The 25,591-nt window shown below is 40.8% G+C and overlaps 3 protein-coding genes across 6 annotated transcripts in view; 2 read left to right on the top strand and 1 right to left on the bottom strand.

Annotated features, from left to right (window-relative positions):
* Positions 1 to 1,945: 1,945 nt before the first annotated feature.
* Positions 1,946 to 5,055, bottom strand: rhov (ras homolog family member V). Its single transcript, XM_026342226.1, has 3 exons — positions 4,723 to 5,055; positions 4,376 to 4,434; positions 1,946 to 3,921 (listed from the first exon to the last, which is right to left on the bottom strand). Exons 1-3 carry the CDS (start codon positions 4,925 to 4,927, stop codon positions 3,475 to 3,477), a joined length of 711 nt encoding a protein of 236 aa, XP_026198011.1. The 5' UTR covers positions 4,928 to 5,055; the 3' UTR covers positions 1,946 to 3,474.
* A 314-nt stretch (positions 5,056 to 5,369) lies between these two features.
* On the top strand, positions 5,370 to 10,650 carry vps18 (VPS18 core subunit of CORVET and HOPS complexes). The gene is made up of 9 exons (XM_026341851.1): positions 5,370 to 5,797; positions 5,919 to 6,060; positions 6,275 to 6,366; positions 6,674 to 6,924; positions 7,040 to 7,393; positions 7,509 to 8,771; positions 8,951 to 9,160; positions 9,389 to 9,625; positions 9,728 to 10,650. Exons 1-9 carry the CDS (start codon positions 5,695 to 5,697, stop codon positions 10,022 to 10,024), a joined length of 2,949 nt encoding a protein of 982 aa, XP_026197636.1. The 5' UTR covers positions 5,370 to 5,694; the 3' UTR covers positions 10,025 to 10,650.
* Positions 10,651 to 11,310: 660 nt separating this feature from the next.
* ino80 (INO80 complex ATPase subunit) overlaps positions 11,311 to 25,591 on the top strand; it is a 33,712-nt gene continuing 19,431 nt past the window's right edge. The window contains exons 1-26 of one of the 4 annotated variants that reach the window (XM_026341097.1): positions 11,311 to 11,490; positions 12,851 to 12,922; positions 13,299 to 13,490; positions 13,673 to 13,824; positions 14,078 to 14,145; positions 14,277 to 14,423; positions 14,527 to 14,647; positions 14,738 to 14,943; positions 15,082 to 15,135; positions 15,248 to 15,451; positions 15,648 to 15,852; positions 16,280 to 16,347; positions 16,573 to 16,794; positions 17,219 to 17,299; positions 17,678 to 17,773; positions 18,558 to 18,617; positions 18,773 to 18,915; positions 19,530 to 19,614; positions 19,697 to 19,814; positions 20,017 to 20,102; positions 21,169 to 21,336; positions 21,741 to 21,874; positions 22,207 to 22,274; positions 22,467 to 22,560; positions 22,760 to 22,970; positions 25,231 to 25,371. In XM_026341097.1, the coding sequence (XP_026196882.1) occupies positions 13,339 to 13,490; positions 13,673 to 13,824; positions 14,078 to 14,145; positions 14,277 to 14,423; positions 14,527 to 14,647; positions 14,738 to 14,943; positions 15,082 to 15,135; positions 15,248 to 15,451; positions 15,648 to 15,852; positions 16,280 to 16,347; positions 16,573 to 16,794; positions 17,219 to 17,299; positions 17,678 to 17,773; positions 18,558 to 18,617; positions 18,773 to 18,915; positions 19,530 to 19,614; positions 19,697 to 19,814; positions 20,017 to 20,102; positions 21,169 to 21,336; positions 21,741 to 21,874; positions 22,207 to 22,274; positions 22,467 to 22,560; positions 22,760 to 22,970; positions 25,231 to 25,371 (3,084 nt within the window). In that variant the 5' untranslated portion in view covers positions 11,311 to 11,490; positions 12,851 to 12,922; positions 13,299 to 13,338. Of the gene's footprint in view, positions 11,622 to 11,685; positions 11,941 to 12,850; positions 12,923 to 13,298; positions 13,491 to 13,672; positions 13,825 to 14,077; positions 14,146 to 14,276; positions 14,424 to 14,526; positions 14,648 to 14,737; positions 14,944 to 15,081; positions 15,136 to 15,247; positions 15,452 to 15,647; positions 15,853 to 16,279; positions 16,348 to 16,572; positions 16,795 to 17,218; positions 17,300 to 17,677; positions 17,774 to 18,557; positions 18,618 to 18,772; positions 18,916 to 19,529; positions 19,615 to 19,696; positions 19,815 to 20,016; positions 20,103 to 21,168; positions 21,337 to 21,740; positions 21,875 to 22,206; positions 22,275 to 22,466; positions 22,561 to 22,759; positions 22,971 to 25,230; positions 25,372 to 25,591 lie in introns of those variants that run through there. The other 3 variants (XM_026341094.1, XM_026341095.1, XM_026341096.1) reach the window with 3 other exon arrangements.

Below are 25,591 nucleotides of genomic sequence, written 5' to 3'. Positions count from 1 at the left end.
TTGACAGAAAAAGTGGGAGTTTTTTTTTATAAACAGGCTTACACTGTTAATATGACTGACAGGTTGGCTGTTGTTATGCAAATGAAATGTATAAAAAAAAGTAAATAGGGGGAAAAAGTAAATAGCCTTCAATTTTAAAGAATTTGATTCATTTATTAATTCATTTGCTGACCTTATTAATAAAATTTTCAGGTTCATGGTTTCTCATTTATACCTTTAATTTTAATTTAACACTATTGCTCACTCATATAGTCACATAATCAGTCGGAAAACGTAGAAATACAACAATAACACCAATGAAATCACAACAGAACGTGTTTTTCTCTGTGCTAAAGAGGCCCTTTGAGCTGTGCCAAGTCTTCCCCAAAGCATAACTGTTCAAACTGCCAATTTAGATGGCCGAGGAGCAACAGCATTGGGCCAATAGGCTTTGTCCTCATCCAGGCAGACCTGTCGGTGCACCTGCTGATTCCCAGGCCTCTTTGCCAATCTTCGTCTACACTGAAACCCAGCAAGAGTGAAACTGGCACTGAGCCAGAGGAAGACCTGGTTGACTACTCCTGACACAATCACTAAAAGCAGGGGATCCTGGGAGGAGGACTGGCTTTCAGTGTGGAGATGAGAAAAATAGATGACTAACCATGAGAAGAGAAAGAGAGCAGGCAGAGGAGCGAGTCACTGAACCCCTGGGAACCTAAAACCCGTCCAACACGGTCTTCGCGATTGCTCAATGACTATAATACACACCTGTATAAATGTCTGTGTTTGCATCATGGGTGAGTGTGCAACCACACAAAGTGTGCACACTTTCTTAACAAAGTGAAGGACATTGCAAAGAATCTGTTCTGGTTCGTGTCTGAATGTAAAGGCAGTGGAAAAAAAAAAAGTCATAAATAAGACGTGACATTCAAACGTGACTCTCACGGCCTCCTTGACCCAGGACTGCTATCTTTCAAGATGGTAATAACCACAGTGTGTCTGATCTTCACCTGCCGTCACACAAACCTGAACAGCAGCCTTTAAATTAAAACCTATACATATATAAACTATAACGTAAAAGATTTTAAAATTCATTTAGTGTCATCAATGTCACATTTAAAATATTGATTAGAGGATTACAAATTCCCTTTTTTACGTGCCTCTGTTACAAGTGTATCAAGCTTTCTATGTAGTCATGGCCAGTAATAACTGTTCGCTGAGCTTGGAAACAAAGTTCATCCTGAGTCCACTCATGTGTTTCTGTGATCTCTCCATACAAGGTCATTAGCCTGAGATGTATGTTGTTCTGCTCAAACCCATCGATAACAGCCGTTCAAACAGAACTCTGACATATTACCGTGTGATGGACGGCCCACTGACTAATGACAAACAGACTGCTGATGTATTGGAGTGAGTGTGTGTTTTTAATCCTCTCGCTCATCCGTGACTCATCCACCCTGTTCGGAGCAAATGCACTGAGGAGCTGTCAGGCCTGCGAGTGTTTTAAAACCCTGCTCCGTTCTCTCTTTGTGCGTCTTCCTGTCACAATCACCTAATATAAAGAATCTTCTGTCCAGGTTAAAATGTAAGCTTTTCCATAGTCACTGCTACTGCTTGTTCTCAGCAAGTGAATGTAATCAATCAGTTTAACCTGACTGCCACGCTCCCATGTTGCTAGCCACTTAAAAAAGGCCCAGTCAAATGCAGCAATCAGTCACAGCTTGGCATTGCCCAAACCCCATCAGCAGTCATGTGGACTGCATTAGAATTGGCCGGCCCACGGCACAGCTGGAGTCCAGAAGTTACTTAACATATCATTGGACAGAGAGATGGTTCAGGAAAAGGACCTGGTGTGATGATGATGAGGATTATTTACACTCCCTGTAGAGAACAGTGCTCCCTGCTTTTGGTGTCCCTCTTTAAGAAACCCTTCCCTGTCCTAAAAATATACATAGCACAGACGCTATAATTTGCACTTCATTTATTTCACATCACTGGAATCGAAGTGATACACACTTACAAAGTGATACACAGGTTAGAGAAGGAGATGGTCAATTGGGATTAGTGGCACACCGATACAACACAAACTGTTTATAGCGTGTATTTATGCATTTAAAAAAACAATGTTTTACCTAATATTTTATAAGGATAAACATGACAAATGAACTGTTTTAACAAACAGAATAAAATATATTTTAAACCAACTTCTACAAGAAGCATAGCAAAGTCTAACCCTGGTTCTGTTCACACAGACACATTTATCCATCAGGTATTACATGGGATTGTAATATATGACTTCCTCTTGTACAGATGTCACAGATACAAGGTTTTTTTAAAATGTGTATTATCTTACACTTACATTCACACAAAGGCTTTTTCGCGTCCTCAAACCCTATACACATTATTTACGAGATAAGGAGTGTATTGAGCCTATAAACAAAGAGGGACAAACACAAAAAGTCAGGCTTATGGTGGTGGTGGTGGTGGAAGTGAAGATGCCTGCAGTGCTTGTCTTTACAGATGCAGATTGATGAGAGATAGGAACAAAAATGCCAATGGTTACTGCCCCCCCTGCAACCTTTCACCTGAGACCTGAGGACTTTTAAACAAGTTCCTGTGCAAATCTTTACATTCAAGCAAAAGAAATACATTTGTGTTTTTTTAATTCATCACAAAAAAAACCTCCTGCTGTGCTTGTTTTTTTGTTTTTTTTTAGAAATGCTGATAGAGTCGATATAATTCCAATTGAAATTAGAGTCAGAGGTCATGTGATTGTCAGTTGATTAACTTGAAAGCTAGTAAAACACCCAACTGAACCGGCCAGGGCAGCTTTCACACACAGGTAAGAAAGTAGCACCTCGCAGTGCAACCTGAACTTGCAGCTGCTGCATATAAATAGGCCAGATAGCAAGAATACATCAGAGACGCGGCTAACGCCCATCTGCTTGCTCCCTGACACTTTCTGTTTCTCCATTGCCTAGATTAAAAAGCTGCAGTTGGTAGCAAAGGACACAATGCAAATGCATAGTATTTACATAATGACCTGATTTTTCTCTTTAGGCTGTGTGTCTAGCAAGTTAACTTGATATGTTTTAAATCTCAATTCACTGCGTTTATTCTCTCCAAATGGCTCATCAGTGATGCATACACTTCAAAGTCTACACACACGCTTTGTTATATGTATACTGTGTATTTTCCGTTGCCCTGGAACAGTCAAGCATTTGAATATAATGAAAATGCTGCTGTCTGTCTGTGAAACCAGAGCCTGGCTGAAAAATGACCCAGAATCCCCTCTGCTGTCTCCTGCTGATGTTGGTTCCCAGTGCTTACTGCGCTTAGATCTTAATTCCCTCGCACTATTTGGAGTCATGAGCCAAACACTTGACAGGGAGATACACTAAACCGCCACAGATTGAAATCTGTAACAAAAGTAAAGAATTGAAATAAATAAAATTAAAATATAGTCCACAACCCACGGGGTTCACAGTCTTAAGTTCAGATGAAGCAGAAGAACTTCTTCCAGCTGCATCTGGAGAAAGCTTTGGTGCGCCTGTCAGAAAACCGCCTCTTCTTGGTCTTACGAGTTTTGTTCTTAATGGCGGCGAAGATGGCCGCATCAAACGCCTCCTTCAAGTTTTTCTGCGTGAGTGATGAACACTCAATGTAGTCTGTAGCCCTGATCTTCTCCGCCATGCTCCGTGCCCGGGAGCTCAGGACTGGTTTGACATTAGACCTGTCGAGGTTGATGAGGACGTTCACGTCCAGTAAGCGGTCCGACTGAGTACCAACGAGTATGATGGGCGAGGACGGGTTATGAGCCCGGATCTCTGGGACCCACTTCTTGGTAATGTTGTGAAACGAGGTGGGGTTGACCATGCTGAAGCACAGGACGAAAACGTCCGTGTGGGCATAGGATAGGGCTCTGAATTCATCAAACTCGTCCTGGATGGAACACAAAGACAGAAAATGTTGTGTCAATCAAACTAGATCTAGACATGCCTGAGAAATAAGCAATAGACACTGACTCATTGAAGTGTGAGGTAAAGGAATCCATTAACATGCGTGGTGAAATCTTGTTTCTGAGTGATGCACTATGTTGGTTTAACTGAGGATGTGACTATTTGTACCTTCTTGGTTGCTCATAATTCTTTTTAAAAGTATAAACCAATAAAGCAACAACCCCACCCAATAGAAATGCTATTTAATAGAAGTTTGTGTAATCGTCTTTTGTGTAACAAGTTGCAAAGTCACATGACACGTTAAATCTCCAAAGGAAACAGAAATCAATTTCTGGGTAAAGATTGAACACCTCATCACATCTTTCCAAAAAAAAAAAAAAAAACATTACTTGTGTTTACATAGTGTCACACAGCAAACAAACAACTGATCATCTTACCTGTCCAGCAGTATCCACAAGCTGAACTTTGACTGGAGATCCTTCTACTTGGACCTGACCTGTTGAAAACCAGTAATGTGAAAAAGTCAGTTTCAATTTAGTAATAGTTTTTTTTTTTTACACCTTTTTGAATAAATGTGTGATTTAAATCATCACAATCATACAGATACAAAACCTAATGCACAACATGCATATCATTAAACTATCATACATGACAAAGTGTTTAAGATAAAGCCCTGATAGAGTCCTGAATTGACAAATCAATGTTACTACGGACTATATTCAGATTTCATTTCAAGTACATAATACAAAGGAGGATTTTCAACTGAACAAAAGGTTTCACTCACCTGAGAAGACATCAAAGCCAGTCTGATTGTATTCTGTGGGGTATCCATTGGTAGTGTAGCTGACAATCATACTGGTCTTCCCGACGGCTCCGTCTCCGACCAGCATACAGCTGATGACCCCGGGCTCCAGCTCATCCTCCCGGGTCAGCCCGCAATCGGAAGGGACTCGGGACTCTTGGTAAAAGTAATCCATGTGAGGTGGCATGACGAGCCGCACATTAACCTTTCTGACCGCAAGCTCTCCTCCCGTCTGATCTGTGTGAGACTATGCAGTGAGAGTCAGCTGAGCTCAGTCCGTGTGTCCCATGCTGCTGAGACGGGGATCGTGCTCTGAGTGACGGGGGACATGTGTGGGTGGAGTATTTGACCGGCACGGTAGTCCAGGTTGGGATTTGCATAGACACTCCCACTGGGAGAATAAAAGAATAAGAGTTTCCAGAGAGGCTCATAGATAGATAGATAGATAGATAGATAGATAGATGCCTGATCGATGGATTAGAAAGTAATAAATATGTAAAATCTGTAAATCTTATAATAAATCCATGCCCAACATCTCCCAACTAGTCACAGTCTGTGCTCTTGACTTGGGCGAGCTGCGCCCCCCGGCGTCAAACCTGAGGCGCCGCACCGTGTGCGATCACATGACTGCTGGTGTCACCTGACGATCTGAGTCCACCCTGTGTTTGCTGTCGGAAGCTACGCTAGCTGTGCTTCTAGCACGACTGTCAGAAAGATTCATTGATTCGCATGTTTGTGCTGTTGCCTAAAAACGTGTATGTTACGCACGTCTTTTCTTTTTAGTAGTGGGAAGTGAGCGGAAACACGTCAGGTGGAAGCTAACATGTGGAAGCTGTGGTAGCTAGCTAGCTAGCTGTGTAGCCATGTCGTCTTAGAATTGAGTCTGTGGCAGTTTTGTTATCTGGGGGACATTATTCACAGGTATTGTGGGGGAAAAAAGGTGCACATTCAACCATGGCTTCAATTCTCGACGAGTACGAAGACTCGCAAAACACCAGGCAAAGTGCGCAGCAGCGCAACCGCCTGTCCGGTGCCAACATCGGGATAACACACTCAGGTAGGTCGGCCCCAGTTCTCTGGAGGTGATCTGATGAACCACATGCAGTGATGCATATCGGATTTATAAATGTGTAACAGACAGTCATTTTGTTAATACTCTGCATTTGCCCACACGCTAGGCTTTGTGAATGTGAGGCTTGAGGAGGAGAAGCCCATATTCAACAAGCAGAGGATCGATTTCTCACCGCCCGAGAAGATAAACCATCTTGCGGTCTGCAACAATCAGCTGTGCTTGAGTCTGGGAAAGGACACCCTGCTGAGGCATGTGAAACTATCATGAGCGCTTTAAACGCTCAGTCAATCACATTCACCATTGTTTGGGTCGTTTTGATTGGATTGGTTTGAGTTAATTGAAGCTTTTCACTGTGATTAGTACTCATCTGTTGTTGGCAAATGTTTATTGGGACATCTAAAGGTAATCTGTCAGAGGTGTTACTGCAGCGGATACTAATGTTTTCCTGTTTGTTTTACACAGGATTGACCTAGCCAAGCCAGATCAGCCCAATCAGATTGAATTGGGAAGAAAAGATGATGGTAAAGTGTACCGACTTTTCCTGGACCCCACGGGTAAGAGAAAGAGACAGCGCTCGTTCAGAAACATTTTTCTTAGGTCATAATTACATGATTACATTATCATATTGATTTCACTTTGGTTAAAGGTTTTTTTATTGAAACAGCAGCAAAGTATTTACATTTTTTTTACACTTTGCATACCATATGCACCATATGGTTGTAGTATCAGTTCATTTAATTTCCCTCATGTGATCACAAGGTGGAGAACAACTTCAGAGAAGATATCATTTTATCATTCTATGTCATGCTTATGACTTATTAACAGCAGCAAATTTATCCCACTTATATTTTTCTACTGCAGGCTCCCATCTGCTGATTAGCCTCAGCACCAGTGAATGTCTGTACCTCAACAGGAACACCCAGAAGGTGCGCAGTCTGTCCCGCTGGAGAGGCCACCTCATTGAGAGCGTGGGCTGGAACAAGCTGCTGGGCAATGAGACCAGCACAGGGCCAATACTGGTTGGGACCAGTCAAGGCATCATCTTTGAGGCTGAGATCTCTGCAACTGAGGGCAGTCTGTTCAACACCAATCCTGACCAGTACTTCAGACAGGTCAGAGAATGTCTGATAGTCATTTATGTTTACATAGTACAGTGGTACTTTTCAGCTTGTCCATTTGCAGTAGGAAATACTGACCTGTGTCTTTCTTTTTCTTATACTGGGTCAGGTCCACTCTCTGGAGGAGGATGGGAAGCCAGCACCAGTTTGCTGCCTGGAGGTGGAGCGTGGCCTGGAGAACAAGTACTTCATCATCGCCACCACCCGCAAACGGCTGTTCCAGTTCGTGGGTAAGGTGGCCGAGGGGTCAGAGCAACAAGGCTTCAGTTCCATATTCAACCAGAATCAGGAACTGTTGCCCAGTTTCCAGGAGTTCCCTGCAGACATGGGCTACAGCGAGATCACATTTTACACTTCAAAGCTGCGTTCCTCTCCTAAGGCATTTGCTTGGATGATGGGTAATGGAGTTCTTTATGGCCAGCTGGACTCTGTCAGACCTGATTCTTTGCTGAGTGATGTGCAGGTAAATGTCTGTGTGTGAGAGGCTGCAAAATGTCTCTGTAGTGTTTAGTTCTACCCTTTCCACATTCAGTGCTCCATGTTTTACTTTCTCCAAATTTCTTGTCTCAAACAAACAGGTGTGGGAGTACACCCCAGACATTGACCTCAGTCTGAAGAAGCCTATCTCTATTGTGCTTACACAGTTCCACTTCCTGTTGTTGCTTGATGACAGAGTTAAGGCAATCTGCACTCTGAATGGACAGGTCGTATATGAGGATGTATTCCCAGATAAATTTGGCACCCTTAAGAAGATGATCAAGGATCCAGTTGGTGGCTTGGTGTGGATTTACACTGAGCGTGCAGTTTTCCGGTACCACATACAGCGTGAGTCCAGGGACGTCTGGCAGATGTACATGAGCATGAATAAATTTGATCTGGCCAAGGAGTACTGCCGTGACCGACCTGAGTGCATGGACATGGTGCTGGCCAAGGAGGCTGAGCACTGCTTCCAGAATAAGCGATACCTGGAGAGCGCCAAGTGCTATGCGCTGACACAGAACTACTTTGAAGAGATAGCACTGAAGTTCATTGAAGCCAAACAAGAGGAAGCCTTGAAGGAGTTCTTACTCAAGAAGCTAAATAACTTGAAACAGAGTGAGAGAACACAGATCACCTTGCTGGTCACCTGGCTAACAGAGCTCTACCTAAACCGTCTTGGCCAGCTAGAGAGCGATGGCAATAGCATCATCTTCCAGGAGACCCGCGACGAGTTCCGCCAATTCCTTAACAGCTCCAAGCATAAGGAATGCCTGTTTAACAACCGCAGCACCATCTATGACCTGCTGGCCAGCCATGGCAATGTGGACGACATGGTTTACTTCTCTGTCGTCATGCAGGACTATGAGAGGGTAATATCCCACTACTGCCAACATGACGACTACAGTGCAGCACTTGAAGTACTCTCCAAGCATTGCGATCAAAAGCTTTTCTACAAGTTCTCCCCTGTCCTCATGCAGCATATACCCAAAAAAGTGGTAGACGCATGGATTCAGATGGGCAAGAGGCTGGACCCAAAGAAGCTCATCCCAGCTCTAATGAACTACAGTCAGATGGGCAGCACACAGCAGATCACTGAAACCATCCGCTACATGGAGTTCTGTGTGTACGAGCTCAATGTCACAGAGGAGGCAATCCATAACTACCTGCTGTCGCTCTATGCCAAATATAGGCCAGACTCTCTGCTGTTGTATCTGGAACAGGCAGGTACTCATGCCTCGGAGATCCACTATGATCTGAAGTATGCCCTCCGGTTGTGTGCTGAACATGGCTATCTCCGCGCGTGCGTGCTGGTTTATAGGATTATGGAACTGTATGAGGAGGCAGTGGATCTTGCTTTACAAGTAAGTGATACTCTTGGGTTAGCATTGCATGTAAAGACATATTAAGTCACAAAATATAGCCAAGTCATGCAACCATGAAATCTTACTGTATAGATGATTATCCAGAAAATTCCCACTATCTGTAACCTATAGCAAAATTTGAAACGCTACTAACATTTTAATTTATATTTTATCTATAGGTAGATGTAGACTTGGCCAAATCATGTGCAGACCTGCCTGATGATGATGAGGAGTTGAGGAAGAAGCTTTGGCTGAAGATTGCCCGTCACGTGGTGCAAGAGGAGAAAGATGTGAAGAAAGCCATGAACTGTCTGTCCAGCTGCAACCTGCTCAAGATCGAAGACATCCTGCCCTTCTTCCCAGACTTTGTCACCATTGACCACTTTAAGGTGTGTATCCTAGTATTTTAAAGAAAATATCAAGATACTGTATCTTAGGACGTGGGAAATTATATTGACAATTTTTTGCTAGTCAAATAAATAAAATAATTAGAAGATTAAGAGGGAATAAAAATGTTTATAAAATTTTATAAAATAAAAACATAATCAGTGCATTGTTGGAGAGAATATATTATGTTGCTTCAAATCAATGAACGTTTATTCATCATGGTTTCTCAGGAGGCTATCTGCAACTCCCTGGAGGAGTATAACCAGCACATTGAAGAGCTGAAGCAGGAAATGGAGGAGGCTACTGAAAGTGCTAAACGTATCAGGGAAGACATTCAAGAAATGAGGAACAAATATGGTGTCGTCGATTCCCAAGAAAAGTGTGCTGCGTGTGACTTTCCATTACTCAACAGGCCCTTCTATCTATTCCTGTGCGGTCACATGTTCCATTATGATTGTCTGTTCCAGGTAAGCACTTTATAAAACTGTCTTATGTGAACCTCAATTCTAAGATTCTTTGTAGTAATAATTTCCATATGGTCATGTTGTTTTTTTTCTTCTTCCTTCTAGGAAGTCAGTCCTCACCTGTCAACCTACAAGCAGACTCGTTTGGAGGAGCTGCAGAAAAAGCTGACTGCAACTATGCAATCCTCTAAGTCACGTCACCGCCCGGCGCCCAAGGACGAAGGAGACACTTCTAGCCTGGGAAAGGGCAATGCAGGCACAAGCCGTGAACAGATCAAATCTGACATTGATGACATCATTGCGGCTGAGTGCGTGTACTGTGGCGAACTGATAATCAAATCCATTGATAAGCCTTTCATTGATCCACAGAAATTTGAGGATGAAAAATTGAGCTGGCTATGAATGAGGCCTCTCTCTCTTGCTCTCGCTCTCTCTCTCTCTCTTTGTCTGTCTCTCATTCAAAAAAAGCCATGACAGGCACCAGCTGTATGTCAATAAAACCACATCATCCATGAGACAGACTCATTCTGTAAAATGTAGTTAACTAATGGCCTGTTAATGGCACCTGTTGCTGAAAGCTGTGCCAGCTTCAGCTGTTCTCTACAGAATACTGTTATTTTGTTGCCGGTAATAGAAGAAGAGACTTTTGCACTGGGACTGTATGGGAATGTTAAGTGAAACGTGGACATGGATTTATACTGATAAAACTACAAGATGACGCAGCATAAAATGTGCCTGCATTAATGTTTTTAATGGCACAAAAAAATACAAAAGATGAAACTGGATAAGATAAATGGAGAATGCATTAGGTTATACACTTATTTGGTTCAATGAAAACAGCTTACACTTACTTACAATATGTCTGTGTTCACCTAACAGTTAATGTGGAGCTGATTGACAAACTGCTATTTCATATATTTGCTGTTTTGCTATTTAGTTTTGGCACATTAAAGCTCGTCGGTGCCACTGGATGGATTATTCTGTTGTTGTTGTTTTTTTATAAAGATTAATAAATATGTAACAAGTAACATTCACAATCAACTATATGGGAATTAATCAATACATATCAGACATTTGCTCAAGGGGATACCCACAGCTCCCTGAAGGAGTGAAAGAAAAAATAAACATACCATAGCTCTAAAGAAGAACACAACACACTCACTCGGCATCAAAGAAAATTATGTAACTAATGGTTTGGGTTGAAGCTGTGATTTCAACAGAAGATCAGCATCATGTGTTCATCATGTCCCTACCAGCTCCCTGAGTGTGCTGTGATGGGAAATTAAAAACGTGTGTATGTCAAATAATAAAATAACTAAGTGATTGAAAATATATTTAACCTTAAGTTTACAATAAAACCGGAAATCAGAAAATACTTTTTAAAAAAATTATTTTCAATTGGATATAAAAAACTATCTGGCCTAAAACGGAGTTCCCTTCTGATGACGTCAGGCACAGCTCGGTAATCTTCGCAGCGAGCAGACACTATTAATCGTCATCGGAAATGTATCGATACATTGAATTAGCTGTGTATATACGACTCTAAACGATACACATGACGAGCGTGTGTGTCCATTTATTAGTAAGAGATATCTTCGGTATTTACTGTTACGGTCCTGTCCTCGAATATATCGACTAGGAAGTACCCCTCTCTCTGCGTTTGATTAGAACGCCTGCTCCTTGCTGTATACTCGCCATGGCGTCGTGTCTCTGCTCTCTCAGTAACAGAAAGTGGCCGCCTCTCTGCTGTTGCTGCCGACTCAAAGCTCACCGACTCGCTCGGTGCCTCATACCGCCATTTTGGAGTCAGAGAACCGTGAGTCGGCAGCAGCGAGGAGAGAGACGAAAAGGGGGGACACAGGGCCAAGGTGAGAGACTCCGTGGTGGTTGTTATGGCGAAGGAGCAATGGGGGAAGATGGCCGGGAGGAAGAAAGAATTAAAACATGGGGATCATTCGTTCAGCAGGCAACCGAGTCCCCGCTCGTGTCCGCAACAAGGGTACGAGAGGCGCGGGCGGTGGGCCTGGTCGCTGTGTCGCGACTAGCCTGCACAAGAATTGTATTTGAAGCTTTATCATATCTAAATACATTGTTTAGGCAGGGAGGTGGTGGCCTTAAAGAGACAGAGCCGATTTGAATACTTCATATTAATGGTGTGAGAGGACGTCTTGTGTCCACACGCCTGTTTGATAAGCTAACGTTAATGATGAACAGCTACATTAGATAGCATGAGGAAACAGTCGTCCTGTAACGACGGCTGCGTGTTTGGGGAAAGCACGAAAATAAACTCAAACCTCAAGTGTGGTTAACTTGAGCCGGTAAGCTGTCAGTGTGTGTGGCGTATACCAGCACTTTGAGCCTTTGCCGAGGGTAAAGTGCGGCGCTTGTGCTAAGCTGTGCGGCAGCTAACGGGCGTTAGCTTGCAAGCTACAATCCGCTGCACATCCAAGGTTAGCCAGCAAACCCGTGGCTAATGCTAGCTCGGATTTGCCAGCTAGCTAATGATAACGACGCAGCAGGAAAAGCACATGCATATTATTTAGGTTAACACGGGTCCTAAATCGGCATTTCCTTTAATAAAAACTGAACTCTTGTTTGGCTCTAATTCTTTATTCTTCCTCACGCCAGCCGGTGAACTCGCCCCAAGAAAGTCGTGAATATGTAATGAGCAGTAATTACAGAGGACAACTGAAGTTCAGCATAACAATGTCAAAGTACAAATCTAACTAAATCTACGAACCTGAAGGAAATAATGATTTGCATAGTATTATTATGTATGTTACGTTTATAGTAGAATAAGTGAACTCGAAACTATTTGCATTTTAAATGACCCATGACTGAAGTGACCAAGATGGAAATGCAATACACACATATAATACAAACAATAAAGAAATGATCAAAAACTTATTACTACAAAAATCAAAGTCATTTAGTGCAGTCTTCCTGATTTATTTATATTATGAACTTGGATTGAGATAGTATACACATATATAATATAGTCAGGTTTAAAGATATGTTCATGTTCATTATTAGTCTTGGTGTTTGTCAACAAAAATGTTTTAAGGAAACACTTCCTTTTTTGAAAATCATGAGTACCAATGCTGTCTGTATTTCACAACAAAGCAAACTCCCTGTAAACGGAACACACAACTCTTGAAAGGCTTCCCGAAAATCACTTTTCACACTTCATTTGAATATCTGTGTGAGTGTAGGTTTCTTGTTTTGCAGGGTATGTCACATTTGTCCGATCATTAGTACCTAATTCTGGAATCAGAAGCCATGACATCCTTTACTGAGAAGGTAGGTCCACAGTATGTACTGTACTTTGAAAAGAAAGCTGAAACCATTCTGCATGTCCGTTCGTTGTAACAACAACAACCACCTGATATTTGTAATAAATGGTTTCATTACTGCGACAACATCTGAGATATGTGTATAGATTTAAAGAATGGAGTCAGGCTAGACTGAGAGTTTCTCCCACATCCCAGATTTGACTGTCTTTGGCATGTTAAATTAAAATCAAAACTCAGCAGCTTTCCATGAGCATTTAATAGATATTTAAAAATGCTGCAGAGCCTTATTCGTCTCTTAGTTAGCTCTTTTCTGTTCCTCTCAGTCTGACCTTGAGCAGTCTTCCTAGCCCCTTCTGGTTATCTCTCTACTTCTGTCTTTTCAGTAAAAGATCCTGCCCTGCTTGGCGCAGGTGTCTGTGCTGCATGGCGTCAGGGCAGGGTGGCCAGCTGGAGGGCGGGGCATCAGGGAGTTTTGGTCTGGCCAAACCTCTCTACCTGCAGCGCTTAGAAAGATCCCTGAGGTTGGGCAGTTTCCTGCGGCACACTGCTACCATCTTCAACAAAGACATAACCAGGTACAGACACAGGTACAGGGGTTGAGGGGTGTTCATACACATGCAACAGATATCTGTTGCTTGGCCTGTTGCTAAAGTTTTCCTCTGCTATGAGACACATCTCCAAAGAGAAGACTCGATACAGTACATGAAGGATGCAAAGAAAAACATTGGGCTTACAGTTACATGTTTTTATCTTGCAGTGATGACAGTGACGATAGTGATGGTGCATTGGGGAGCGGGCTGTCCTTGGATCCCTCCACTCAGCATACAGCTTTAGCAGTGAAGAGTGAGTTATGTGAACACGGGGATGGGTTGAGAGAGGGCAAACCCCTCAATGGAGTTCTGCTGCAAGGTAATAGTACGATACATACATTTTCCCATCCTGGTTTTTTCCTCTTCCGTCTGCTCTTTTCATAAAAACATTTGTAATAATCTGCAGAAGCATTTTAATTCTCATTAACACTTTCATTCAGTTATTACTTTACAAGCACTGCTGCATCTACTGTATCTGTTCACGAAAGATATGGTTCATGCGTAATTGTTCATTCATATTTCTCTGTGTAAGGTTATACATATGTTATTCTTTTCTCCTGTAATTGTCACAGACCAAAAGGCAGATAAAACAAGCCTCTATAATTTCTCCAAGCTGAAGAAGAACAGGAAATGGCTCAAGGTAATGTAAAAAATGTATTCTGCATGGTGCTGCAGATTTAAGAATTTGTTTACTATGTTGGAATAAGCCACAGACACTTATACATTAACATACACATTATTTTAATTCCACTCCCCATATGTTTCCTGCAGAGCATCCTGTTGAGCGATGACACCACAGACTCGGACACAGACTCCGATGACTCCGACTTCAGTTTGTCACGGGAGGAGCTTCATGACATGCTGAGATTACATCGCTACACAAGGCAGCACCAGAGCAAGTTTCACTCTGAGCGGGAGGTACAAACATATAATAACTTGTAGTAATATGTAGAATGCCACTGACATGTGATTTTAAATGTCATTGCATATCTTTCCATCTGAAACTGTACGTTTCCTGCAGCTTCATCAGTATCAGTACTACAGCACTGGACTTCTCTCTACCCATGATCCGTTTTATGAGCAACAGCGCCATCTTCTGGGCCCAAAGAAGAAGAAAATCAAAGATGAAAAGAAATTCAAGGGTAAAGACACAAAGGAATTTTCTGCAATCTTTCAGGGTCATGGTCATGTCACATATGAAACCAAAATTTCTACTTTCCTCTGTCTTTCAGCCAAACTTAAAAAAGTTAAGAAAAAGAAAAAACGTGGAGAGGGAGATTTTCTGGATGAGGGACGTCCATATGTCACCAAGATCTTTGCAAAGTTTTCGCATGATGCTCCACTTCCCATGGTGAAAAAGAAACATCTCACTATTGAGCAGTTGAATGCACGGCGACGTAAGATCTGGCTCGCCATTGCCAAAAAGGAGATCCCCAAGGTTAGTATCCATAACACTAATGATAACTAATAACTATTACTATCACCAAGCTTATTCATTTTTAGTTTTTTGCTGGAATGTTTAGAAATATCTTCTGAGGCTTATTCAGGCTAATTGTTCAGTTTATTTTTTTCTCAGTCTTTCAAACAAAAGACCTCTGCTAAGAACCTCGTACTGACCAATGCTAAAAAGGTAAGTAGAGTGTACACACTATTGTATTTTTAAGGGAAATAATCTTGGAAAAATAGTTCACACTATAAATATAGCTTAAGAAATATATTTACTTCTGTTTTGTTTATGCCAGCTGGCTCATCAGTGTATGCGAGAGGTGCGGCGTGCAGCTATCCAGGCCCAGAAGAACTGCAAGGAGACTTTACCTCGGGCCCGGCGCCTCACCAAAGAAATGATGCTATACTGGAAGAAGTATGACAAAGTGGAGAAAGAGCACAGGAAAAGGGCAGAGAAGGAGGCCCTGGAGCAACGAAAACTGGATGAGGAGATGAGAGAAGTAGGTGGAATGGATGTTACTATCTTTAGAGGTACTCTGCTTGGTTTGTATTATTTGCTTTGTAAAGCTAAATCTTAAGCCCTGTTTTTTATTCTACTATTGTGTGTTGTTTAGGGTATCAATGTATTACAGTTTAAACATCCTGGGTGGTGCTATAAATCTGTTTTTAATTTTCTGTATTTTCTATATTCAACAGGCTAAGCGTCAGCAGCGTAAACTAAATTTCCTGATCACCCAGACGGAGCTGTATGCCCATTTCATGAGTGGTAAAGCCAGTACAGGGGTTCCAGGAGGAGATGCAGCTCAAGAGGAAATCCTAAGAAAGCTTGAAGACACTGCAGGGCAAAGACAGATTGACATTGGAGGAGGTATAATGGTCAACATGGGACAGGAGGACTATGGTACGTACAGTTCAGACAAGTGCAGTTTATTATGTTAATGGAGTAGAAACAAATAGTAACTAAAACTCAGTATTAATGCTTTACCTCTTAAATAGATTATTTTTTATTCTGTGCAGGTTTTTTTTTTTCACTTAATTTCTCCCCTACTGGAACAGTAGGACTATTTGTGCAGCTGAAAATATGAACCAGGGCCTATTATCAGTTATCAAATCACTTATAACCGCTAATTAAAATTTGCTATTTACTAATTTCAGAACATATTTTTTGCTGAATCATTAGGGTTGATTATTAATGAAATAGTCATGGTAATAATTACTTTCAGAGTTCTGATGTTTTGGAATTAGTTTTTTTTTGTGTGTGTGTTTCTGTATGTGAAAGAAAGAACAGACTGAATTTAATTGTTTTCATGTTATTGTATCCAATCCAGATAGTGAATACTACAAGTCCCAGGCCTTGAGGAATGCCAAAGAGGCCTACCAAATTCATCAAGAGAGAGTAAGTTGATGCACTCACACCCACAGGTGTACTTTAGCAACATACACACTACCCTGTTTGGTTTCCAACTATCCCGGTCCTACCCACTGCTGATTACCTGGATCAGATATGTTCAGCCAATCAAAAGATGTAAGTGCAAGGATGGTTGGAAAACAAACAGGGCTGTGGCTCTCAAAGACTAGGGTTATTCATGGTCCCTGCTGATCTACAAATGTCTCATTGTAGACACGAATGTTCGATGAGGAGGCGAAGGACAGTCGCAGTGCATCTCTACATGCTGCTGGTGGCTCATCTGTATGTGCTGGCTCTGGGTTTGGGGAGAGCTACAGCCTTTCCAACCCTTCCATTCAAGCAGGTGAAGACATTCCTCAGCCCACCACCTTCAATGGCAAGCTGAAGGGTTACCAACTTAAAGGCATGAACTGGCTGGCCAATCTCTATGAACAGGTACCCATATCTATTTTTGTAGTAAAAACTAAAATAGACACCTGTGTAGACTTATTTAGAATTTTTTATTAAGTTTGTGTAATTTATTTATTTTGCACAAACACTTTTGAGCCCATTAATTTAGGGTCTACTTACTGTATAAATAAAAAAACTTGTAGTTCCTACACACTTCAGACAATATATTATGTCAAAACCCTTAAGAAGTTTAAAGCACATCTTGACTGTATAATATTATAATAATAGTTCACTGTGGTGGATTTAATATTATGAACTCTGTGTCACTACCTGACTTGACTGTAAGAACTATAAGAGTTAGCTTCGATCACATGTTGAGAAACCACAGACATTTTCTTAATCAGTTTTGTGCTTTTTATATACACACTTAGTGATTTATGTTGTCCTTTGTTTTCTGATCTCTCTTCAGGGAATAAATGGAATTCTGGCAGATGAGATGGGATTAGGAAAGACAGTCCAGAGTATCGCCCTTTTAGCGCACCTAGCAGAGGTGAGAAAGAAAGCAAGTTCAAACAAAATTGTGCAATATTCAGTTGTCTCCACTGTTGATATTGGCTTGCTAAAACATTGAACATGCACCTGCATCCTTTAAATAGTCCCTAGTTTATAGCTGAGCTTTGTGCAGGTGTTAATACAATATTTCACTGAATGAGTCAGATGACTTATTTCATTGTTGTGAAAAGCAGATTTTCCAGCTCTTTAGATCTTTTGCTCTCATAGCTCTAATGGAAGAAAAAGTGGAATACAGGGAAAATGTGTCTTTTGAGCGTTCAGTGGGCTTCCTGTTATTGGGTGCTGCTCGCACATGCTCATACAAAAACCAGCTGCTGCGGAAGCTGATGATGTATTTTTTTCTGTTCCTGCACAGAGAGACAACATCTGGGGTCCATTCCTGATCATCTCTCCAGCGTCAACACTCAATAACTGGCATCAGGAGTTTACGCGCTTTGTTCCCAAATTCAAGGTGAGACGCAGCTAAGTGAGCACACCAGAAACACCTGCAAAAACATGTTTAAAGAAATCCTGGCATCTTCATGCTGCTTTCTCTCGGCTTTAGCACTCCTAATGAATCTTGTGCTGTTTTGTTCTTGTGAAAAATGCTGTAATGTTTGAGAGCCAACACACCAGCTATCTAGTAATATCCATTAGAGGGCAGTATTGTATTAGGGTTTTTGTAGTATTGCTTATACTAATAGAAACACAGAGCTCTATAATTGTTGAGTGACTGTTGTTTAACAAAATCATTCTTGCATGCCTTAACAGGCTGTGAGCGTTCTTGTAGCCGAAAGACCATTTATCAAACACATCAAAATGTCATCTGTGCACATATGCACATACACACATAACATGAATTTTTGTGCTGCTTTGGAAATGAATCAATTCTAGTCTGTTTTGCTAATGAGGTGTGAAAAGAACCTATTACACAATTTGAAGATAAGCTTCCTGACCACTCAAAGCAAGACTGACTGAAAACAATGGAATGCCAGTTTGTGTTGAGTGATGTAATGTGTAAATCTTTTCACATCATATTCTGCACCAACAATTTAGCAAGTGAAACAGTGATTCATACACAATGCTATGTCTAAATGTTTCCTCTGGGAACATCATAGATGTGTGTGTGTGTGTGTGTGTGTGTGTGTAGGATCTTAAATAGACTGACATAAGTGTACTTTTTTGTGTTACTAAGCTTTTTTTGACAGAGCAACTTTTCCCATGTTTTTAACTGTAACTGCTGATTTGTCCATCAGGTGTTGCCATACTGGGGGAATCCTCACGATCGCAAGGTGATTCGAAAGTTTTGGAGCCAGGTGAGAGACTATGTGATTATGATGATGGTGGTAATTATAAAAGTGTTAATGAACATACAGTTACATGTTTTTTTAGAGTTGCTTTGATAAAACAAATACTGTCTCTTTCTCCCAGCCTGTAACTCTAAACATACTCCTTACATATGTTGGTACAGAAAACACTTTACACACAAAATGCACCATTCCATGTGGTGATCACAAGCTATCAGCTGGTGGTGCAGGACGTCAAGTATTTCCAGAGAGTCAAGTGGCAGTATATGGTTCTGGATGAGGCCCAGGCGCTGAAAAGCAGTACTAGGTAAAGCATTACCACGGCAAGTGTTTAACTGTGCATTATTCTGAACAAACACATGGCAAAGTTTTCCACATCCATAGTGATGTTTTGCATGTTTCTGTCCACTCTAAGATGGCGTACCATTTCCAAAATTAGTTTTGCAGATCAAAAATAGATTTTTTTCCACCCTTGAAGCAACCACTGGCTTTAACCCACTTGTCCTGGACAAACCCTAGTGACTACACAATAATGATTCAAGTTTACCAAAAATAGTAATTATAAAGATGTGTTTCATGTCTATACAGTACTCACATGAACAACAATTTTTTGAAAAACACAAAGCTTTCGTACAGGATTTCTCATAAGTAAATTTAAAATAATGCAATTTAATGCAGAATAAAAGTCTGCAAAACATAGTCGTGCATTTCTACAACTATAAAAGTATGAATAATATCACAGCAACTGGCCAAAATATACAACTCCAGCGAGAAAATGATCAGTTTGTTTGTCTGAGAAATGCACACACATACAGTTTGTCTTTCACTTTTTTCTCTGTAACTGGGATTATAAGACGGGTGGGAAAATAATATTGATAAAGTCATGTTGCGCTAGATCACAAGTCACTATTTCTTTTTTAGTGTTCGGTGGAAAATCCTCCTGCAGTTCCAGTGTCGAAACAGGCTGCTGCTCACAGGGACACCCATCCAGAACACAATGGCTGAGGTGAGCAGTATGTGCGTGTTTGTGTTAGTTAGTGTGTGTAAAACACTACTGTTAACGAGTGTGTCTTATTACTGTCTTTCAGCTGTGGGCTCTCCTGCACTTCATCATGCCTACACTGTTTGATTCCCATGAAGAGTTTAATGAGTGGTTCTCCAAGGACATAGAGAGCCATGCTGAGAACAAATCTGCCATTGATGAGAGTGAGTTCAACTCTAAGCTCTGAGTTGTAGTAATAGCAGCTGTCTATTAAAGCTCTGTCCTAACTTTTCCAGCTGAATAACATGTTTCTCGGCTTACATTTATGCAATTTCTATAATTCTGTGTGCCAACATTGATATTATATTCTTGGTTCCATTGCATGCAAAAGGTTTTGTAGCTAAACATGATTGTTTGCTGTTCCAGACCAACTTTCCAGATTGCACATGATCCTTAAACCTTTCATGCTGCGCAGGATTAAGAAGGATGTGGAAAATGAACTCTCAGACAAGGTAAAAGAGACTACTTTTTAATCTATTTTATGAATCCAAGACTGGAATAACATTCAAAGAAATGGCTGAAACTGAAGTGAAAACAATTCTCAATTTCAAGTCTAATTTACCAAATAAAAAAAGGAGGTTTTCCCAGTAGTGCCTCTGAGAAGGTAAAATTATGACATGTGGGTTGGACAAAATCGTAGCAAATGAAAATAAAAACACTAATAATATGTCAGATGTTCAAAATGACAACAAAAACAAATTCTCAGCACAAGAACTATTATTAATGACTATTTTATTTATTTTGTGTACCCTTAAAAATGTATTTTGCATAAGTCGACTCTCCTGGTCGAACCTGCTCCCTTCCTCTGTTAGTCTCACTGTACACCTCGCAGACAAAGAAAGTGTTGTAAACAAGCCAGTGAGTGATGGTGTGCTGGCAGATTTTCTTGATATATGTTGGGCTCGATCTTTAGCTGTCACATACGGTGCACACATGCTCATTGATATGCTGTGTGGGTCTTTATACACTGTTTTGTTTTGTTTTCATGCCAGCCCACTTCCTTTTCTTCTCGGATCCTTGGCTTCTCTTGCTTTGTCAGCATGATGAAGCCACTAGTAACTGGTAGAGTTGAGTCACAATTGATGGTTGCGTTTTTATGGTTTATTGTCATTCACTTTCTCTGCTTTCATCAATGACACCAGTGTGTTACACACACACATGCAGCACTAAATCAAGAAAACTCAATGATTAGTCTGTATTATGCTTTTATTTTATGCATATATTCATCATCAAGAAATACTTGAACTAAAGGACTTCTGTCACAATGTGTCTTAAAACATTAAAGGTGACCTGTAGACACAGCTGAGTGATTGGCTTATTTGAGTGCATTTTTAAATTCTAATCTTTAAGTTTTGAAGAGCACATAACGTAAAGTCAATGAATAGCCAAACAATGAACCTCAACAGATGTTAAAGTTGGTAGGGTTCTGTTTTTGTCAGACAGTATTAAACAACATAATAGTAATGATAGATTTAGAATGACAGTAAATTCACTGCTTATTCTGCTTTGCTTCTGCAGATTGAGATCCTGACTTACTGCCAGCTCACGTCCCGGCAGAGGCTGCTCTACCAGGCTCTGAGGAACAAGATCTCTATCGAGGACTTACTGCAGTCCTCCATGGGCACAGCCCAGCAGGCTCACAGTACCACCTCCTCCCTCATGAACCTGGTCATGCAGTTTAGGAAGGTATGAAGAGTGGCCTGGTTAAAACCACTTTGTGGTTTTCAGTGCAAAAATAAAAAAAGTAATAATACCCGACTAGATAAGATTAGAGCTATGAAGCGTTATGGTTATTTTCAGCCATTGAACTCATAGTGATTGATCACAGGTATTAGTTTAATAATTTGAGGATTATTTCCAGTACCACATTATCAGTAGTCTGAAGTTTTTTGCTGCAGTGGTTTTTCAGAAAGAATTTTAATGCTCCAATAGAGATTTCATTGGCCGAAACAAAAATCAAGATCTACGATTAAACAACAAATTGGCTTTCATAGGAGAATGACTAATGCTGCTTCACATGCACATTTTACCAACTTTGCTGCCTCTGTGTGTGTGTGTGTGTGTGTGTGTGTGTGTGTGTGTGTGTTTAGGTGTGTAATCACCCTGACTTGTTTGAGCGCCAGGAAACGCGCTCTCCATTCCACATGTCCCTCAAGCCCTACATCATGTCTAAGTTCCTCTACCGTCACGGACTTGTCCACGGATACAACCAGGCCAAGAACAAGTAAGTTGTACTGTACAGATATACAGAAATAAACTGAAAGACACTCTGGAACTTAAAATTTAAGTCAACAGGTCAAGCTAAACTTCCTCTTCTAATATTATGAAGCTGTAAAAATGGATTATAAATTTTCTGCTGAATGCATTTGTTTTTCAACAAATTTGTGTTCTTTTGGATATTTCCTGATTTGGGAAAAGGCTTTTATCCCAATTATAGCTATTCAAGCAGAATTTGTGTGGGTTGGACTGGGATCAGATTATTGTTCCAAATTCACTGTTTTGCTTTTCTTCCCATTAAGTTGTGTAACCCAGTCTGTCTTTCAACATCCTTCTCAGGTTACTTCAAGTGCTGTTGTCTCCATTCTCTCCGCATCACATCCAGCAGTCTCTTTTTCATAGAAAAGGTGAGCACCAGCCAACCTTGTTTCTTAGACTTGCACAGGACGCTTCTAAACCCAAACGTATATCATCTCATTTGAGATGACCTCTTTCATTTGACATTCAAACCTTCTTGTTTTTGTCATATTTTCCAAATCCCCCCAGCTGTCTGTATCTGTTTATATTCACAGTCATATGTTCTGCTTTTACTGATGCAGGTGATGACAAAGGAAGCTGCTTTTCCTTCCTGCGCTTCATTGATGTGTCACCTGCTGAGATGTCCAATCTCATGCTTCAAGGCACCTTAGTGAGGTGGGATTTAAGGTTCTATCTTCAGATGTGTTAGTGTCTGTATCATTGTTTAAATAGTTAAGAAAGAGACTGCCCTTCAACAAGAAAAAGGGGCACCTATTGTGTGTTAAATGTTTTATCTCTAATGAAATGTTTGTTTATTTATTCTCCAAAATTCCCTAAATTTTGCTCTCCCCTCTGACGCCATTTTTTTTCACAGATGGTTAGCCCTTTTTTTGACGATGAAAGCTGCATACCGGCTCTACTATCAACGCCTATTTGATCTTGAAGAAAATGATCAGGATGAAACTGGAGGTGGGGAAAGGGAGAGGTTACAACCCAGGAGTAAGTGTCTGTCTTGTAAGGACCTGCTTCTGTGGCTGAATAGACCGACTGCTTTTCCCAGCGTACACACCAGCCCTGTGCTACAAGTAAGAAGCACACACACTCGCAGAGACTTAAATATCATCCTAATAGAAACCCACATTAGAAGCCATCTGTAGTGCACATAGTTGTGTGATAGAAAGATGAAACTCCATTAGGAGGTATATGTCGCTGACAGTGCTGAAATTTTCCCCTGAGCATCAGTCAGTGTTTGGCCACACAGCGTGCTCTCTGCCCCAGCCCTCCTCTCCCTCCTCTGGGATACAGTGTGGAACCTAATCCCTGTGTCTCTTTATGACCCAGTAACAAGGTCCTCCCTCCCAGACATGAGTCTGCCTACATGTAGAGGCATATCTACATTTATAGAGGAAAACTTCATGAGTAATTGAAATATTTTAAAGATTGTAGACTGTAAATGTGTCTGCTGTCTTCCAGAACAGGAATGCATCTGTTCCTACATGTATATTAATTTACCCTCATACTTAAATTCAGTTTTTAATGTTATTTTAATCTAGTATTTGTTTTAAAGAAGTGTAGTAGTTATGAAGTATGAACATTTTGGCTGACTTATCTTTTTTTAGCAGCACGGTGGTGCTAACAGGAAACCTGGTTCTGAGGATGCCGACTACAGTAACAGAAGTTGGATATAGTTAGGTGTGGGTCAGATAAATGGTAGCACATATACAGCAGCATTTTGTTACTGTGGGTTTTTGGCAAAACAATTTTTTTAGCTTAGCAATCTCTGTCACAGTTCTTTCTGACTGCACTAAAATGCTGGTTTTGGATTCTATAGCTACAAACCCCTTGGTTATGGCAAAACAGCAACTGTACTGTTTTTTTGTAAAAGATACAGTACAAAGCATACAGTATGTGCCAGTTCAAATACACAGACCACCTCAAAAATGTGAACAGCTGCATTCACAACTTTGAGTGTTAAAGTCAGTCTGCTCAGCTAAAAAACCCTCAAAAATCACATTTCCATCATCCACCAATTGTAACTTAACTGGTCTAAAATGTATAGTACAAAATGCTGCTGAGTAATTTAAGGCTATTCTTTCTCTCCTGGCCTTATCACACTAAATGAGAGAACTGCCTGGTGTTTTAGGTCCCCCAAGAACTGTTTAAGGAACATAAGAGCAGAAAAATATAAAGGAGCAAGTTCAGATTTAAGCGAGAAAAAGAGAACCTTATAGACATCTGGAGAGTTAATACTGAATGACCACGCTGACCCCAGACTCCCACTTGAGCTTCTAGAAATTACTTACTCCCACAGTTTTCACCCACTACTTTCAACTCCTCACTTTTCTTCTGAAGCTGCGTGTAGCTGGCACACAGTGTCTTCTTTCTCTGCTTGGCTCATCTTTCTCTGGCTGTGTACTTGGCAGTGTGGTTAGTGTTTCTTTTAGATTCCTTACTGCTGTTGGAAACTCAAAATACTTCCTTACCTTGGGTTTTACCTACATGACAGTGGGGCATTTTTTAAAAATATGCTTTCTGTGCATCTGTACCAGTATCTCTCTGTCTATCTGAATATGAAAAAAAAAAATATGTTGTGATATATTAAGATAAAATATCCTAGAAAAGTCAAACTAAAAAAAACAAATGTTGTAGTCCATCAGAGGAATCCAGTTAAAATCCTATAATACTTACCTGTAATAGTTTATGTTGTATGGAGTTTTGTCTTTTTTCAGTTTTTCAGTCTACCATCTTCTTCACCATTTTCTTTCACTCTGTGCACTGATACATTTTTTATTTGGTCTTTTCATATCCAGTAAACTAAATTAGTATTTAATTAAGTATTAGTACTTGCTAATGAGTGGTGGTGATGACCTGAGTCATATTTATTTAGCTGTACCATTAGATGGCGCTGTGTGTCCGCCATTGTGGTGGTGTCACACGCCACTCACAGTAACATGTACATAAAGTTTATGTATTCTTTATCTTCTGCCACTGTGTTATGGTTAGTGACTATCTCAACAGCAGTGATCTTTGCTCAGAATATATTGCTTTTGTTTCACATCCCACATTTAGGATTACACGTCTTCTGGCACATAGCCAGCTAAACTGAAATATACATCAGTTATAAAAACCATGCGCGCTGCATGCATTAACCTCTGTAGTCAGTTTGTTTAGCTCTGTTTTGAAAGAACTCTAACTTTTTTAAATAAGCATGAATCATTTCAGCTGAAGGTGAAACATCACCTGTCAAATGATGATGAATATTTTATCATTCAGATCATTGAGCTGTTGTATCATCTATGACACAGGATAGTAATGTCTTCTCTTCATTTTATGTGTTTTTTGTAGGACCTTGTGTTCACAGCCTTAAGACCCGGCATGGTGGGACACGCAGACGTGAAGATCTGCAGCAGAAATTCTTCCTCCTCTACATTACGGCCATGCCAGCCCACTCTGCCACCCAAGTTTCTGCTAGCTGCCACACCCAGGGTATGTGCATTTGTGAGCAGCAAATAGAGTAGTGTGTGTGTATTTGTATGTATCATTGTGAATGACAGCATACATCTTTAACCTTTGGAGTGAGGACATTTTTACAAAGTGAGGACATTTTAGCCCGAGCTAGTAGGTTAGGGTTAGAAGTAGTTTTTGGTTAGGGTAAAGTTTAGGGCAAGGCAGTTAGTTGTGATGTTTAGAGTTAGGTTAGTTAAAA

This window comes from Anabas testudineus, chromosome 24, assembly GCF_900324465.2.
Source record: "Anabas testudineus chromosome 24, fAnaTes1.2, whole genome shotgun sequence".
Classification (NCBI taxonomy): Eukaryota; Metazoa; Chordata; class Actinopteri; order Anabantiformes; family Anabantidae; genus Anabas; species Anabas testudineus.
This window is presented reverse-complemented; position numbering and strand designations above follow the sequence as displayed.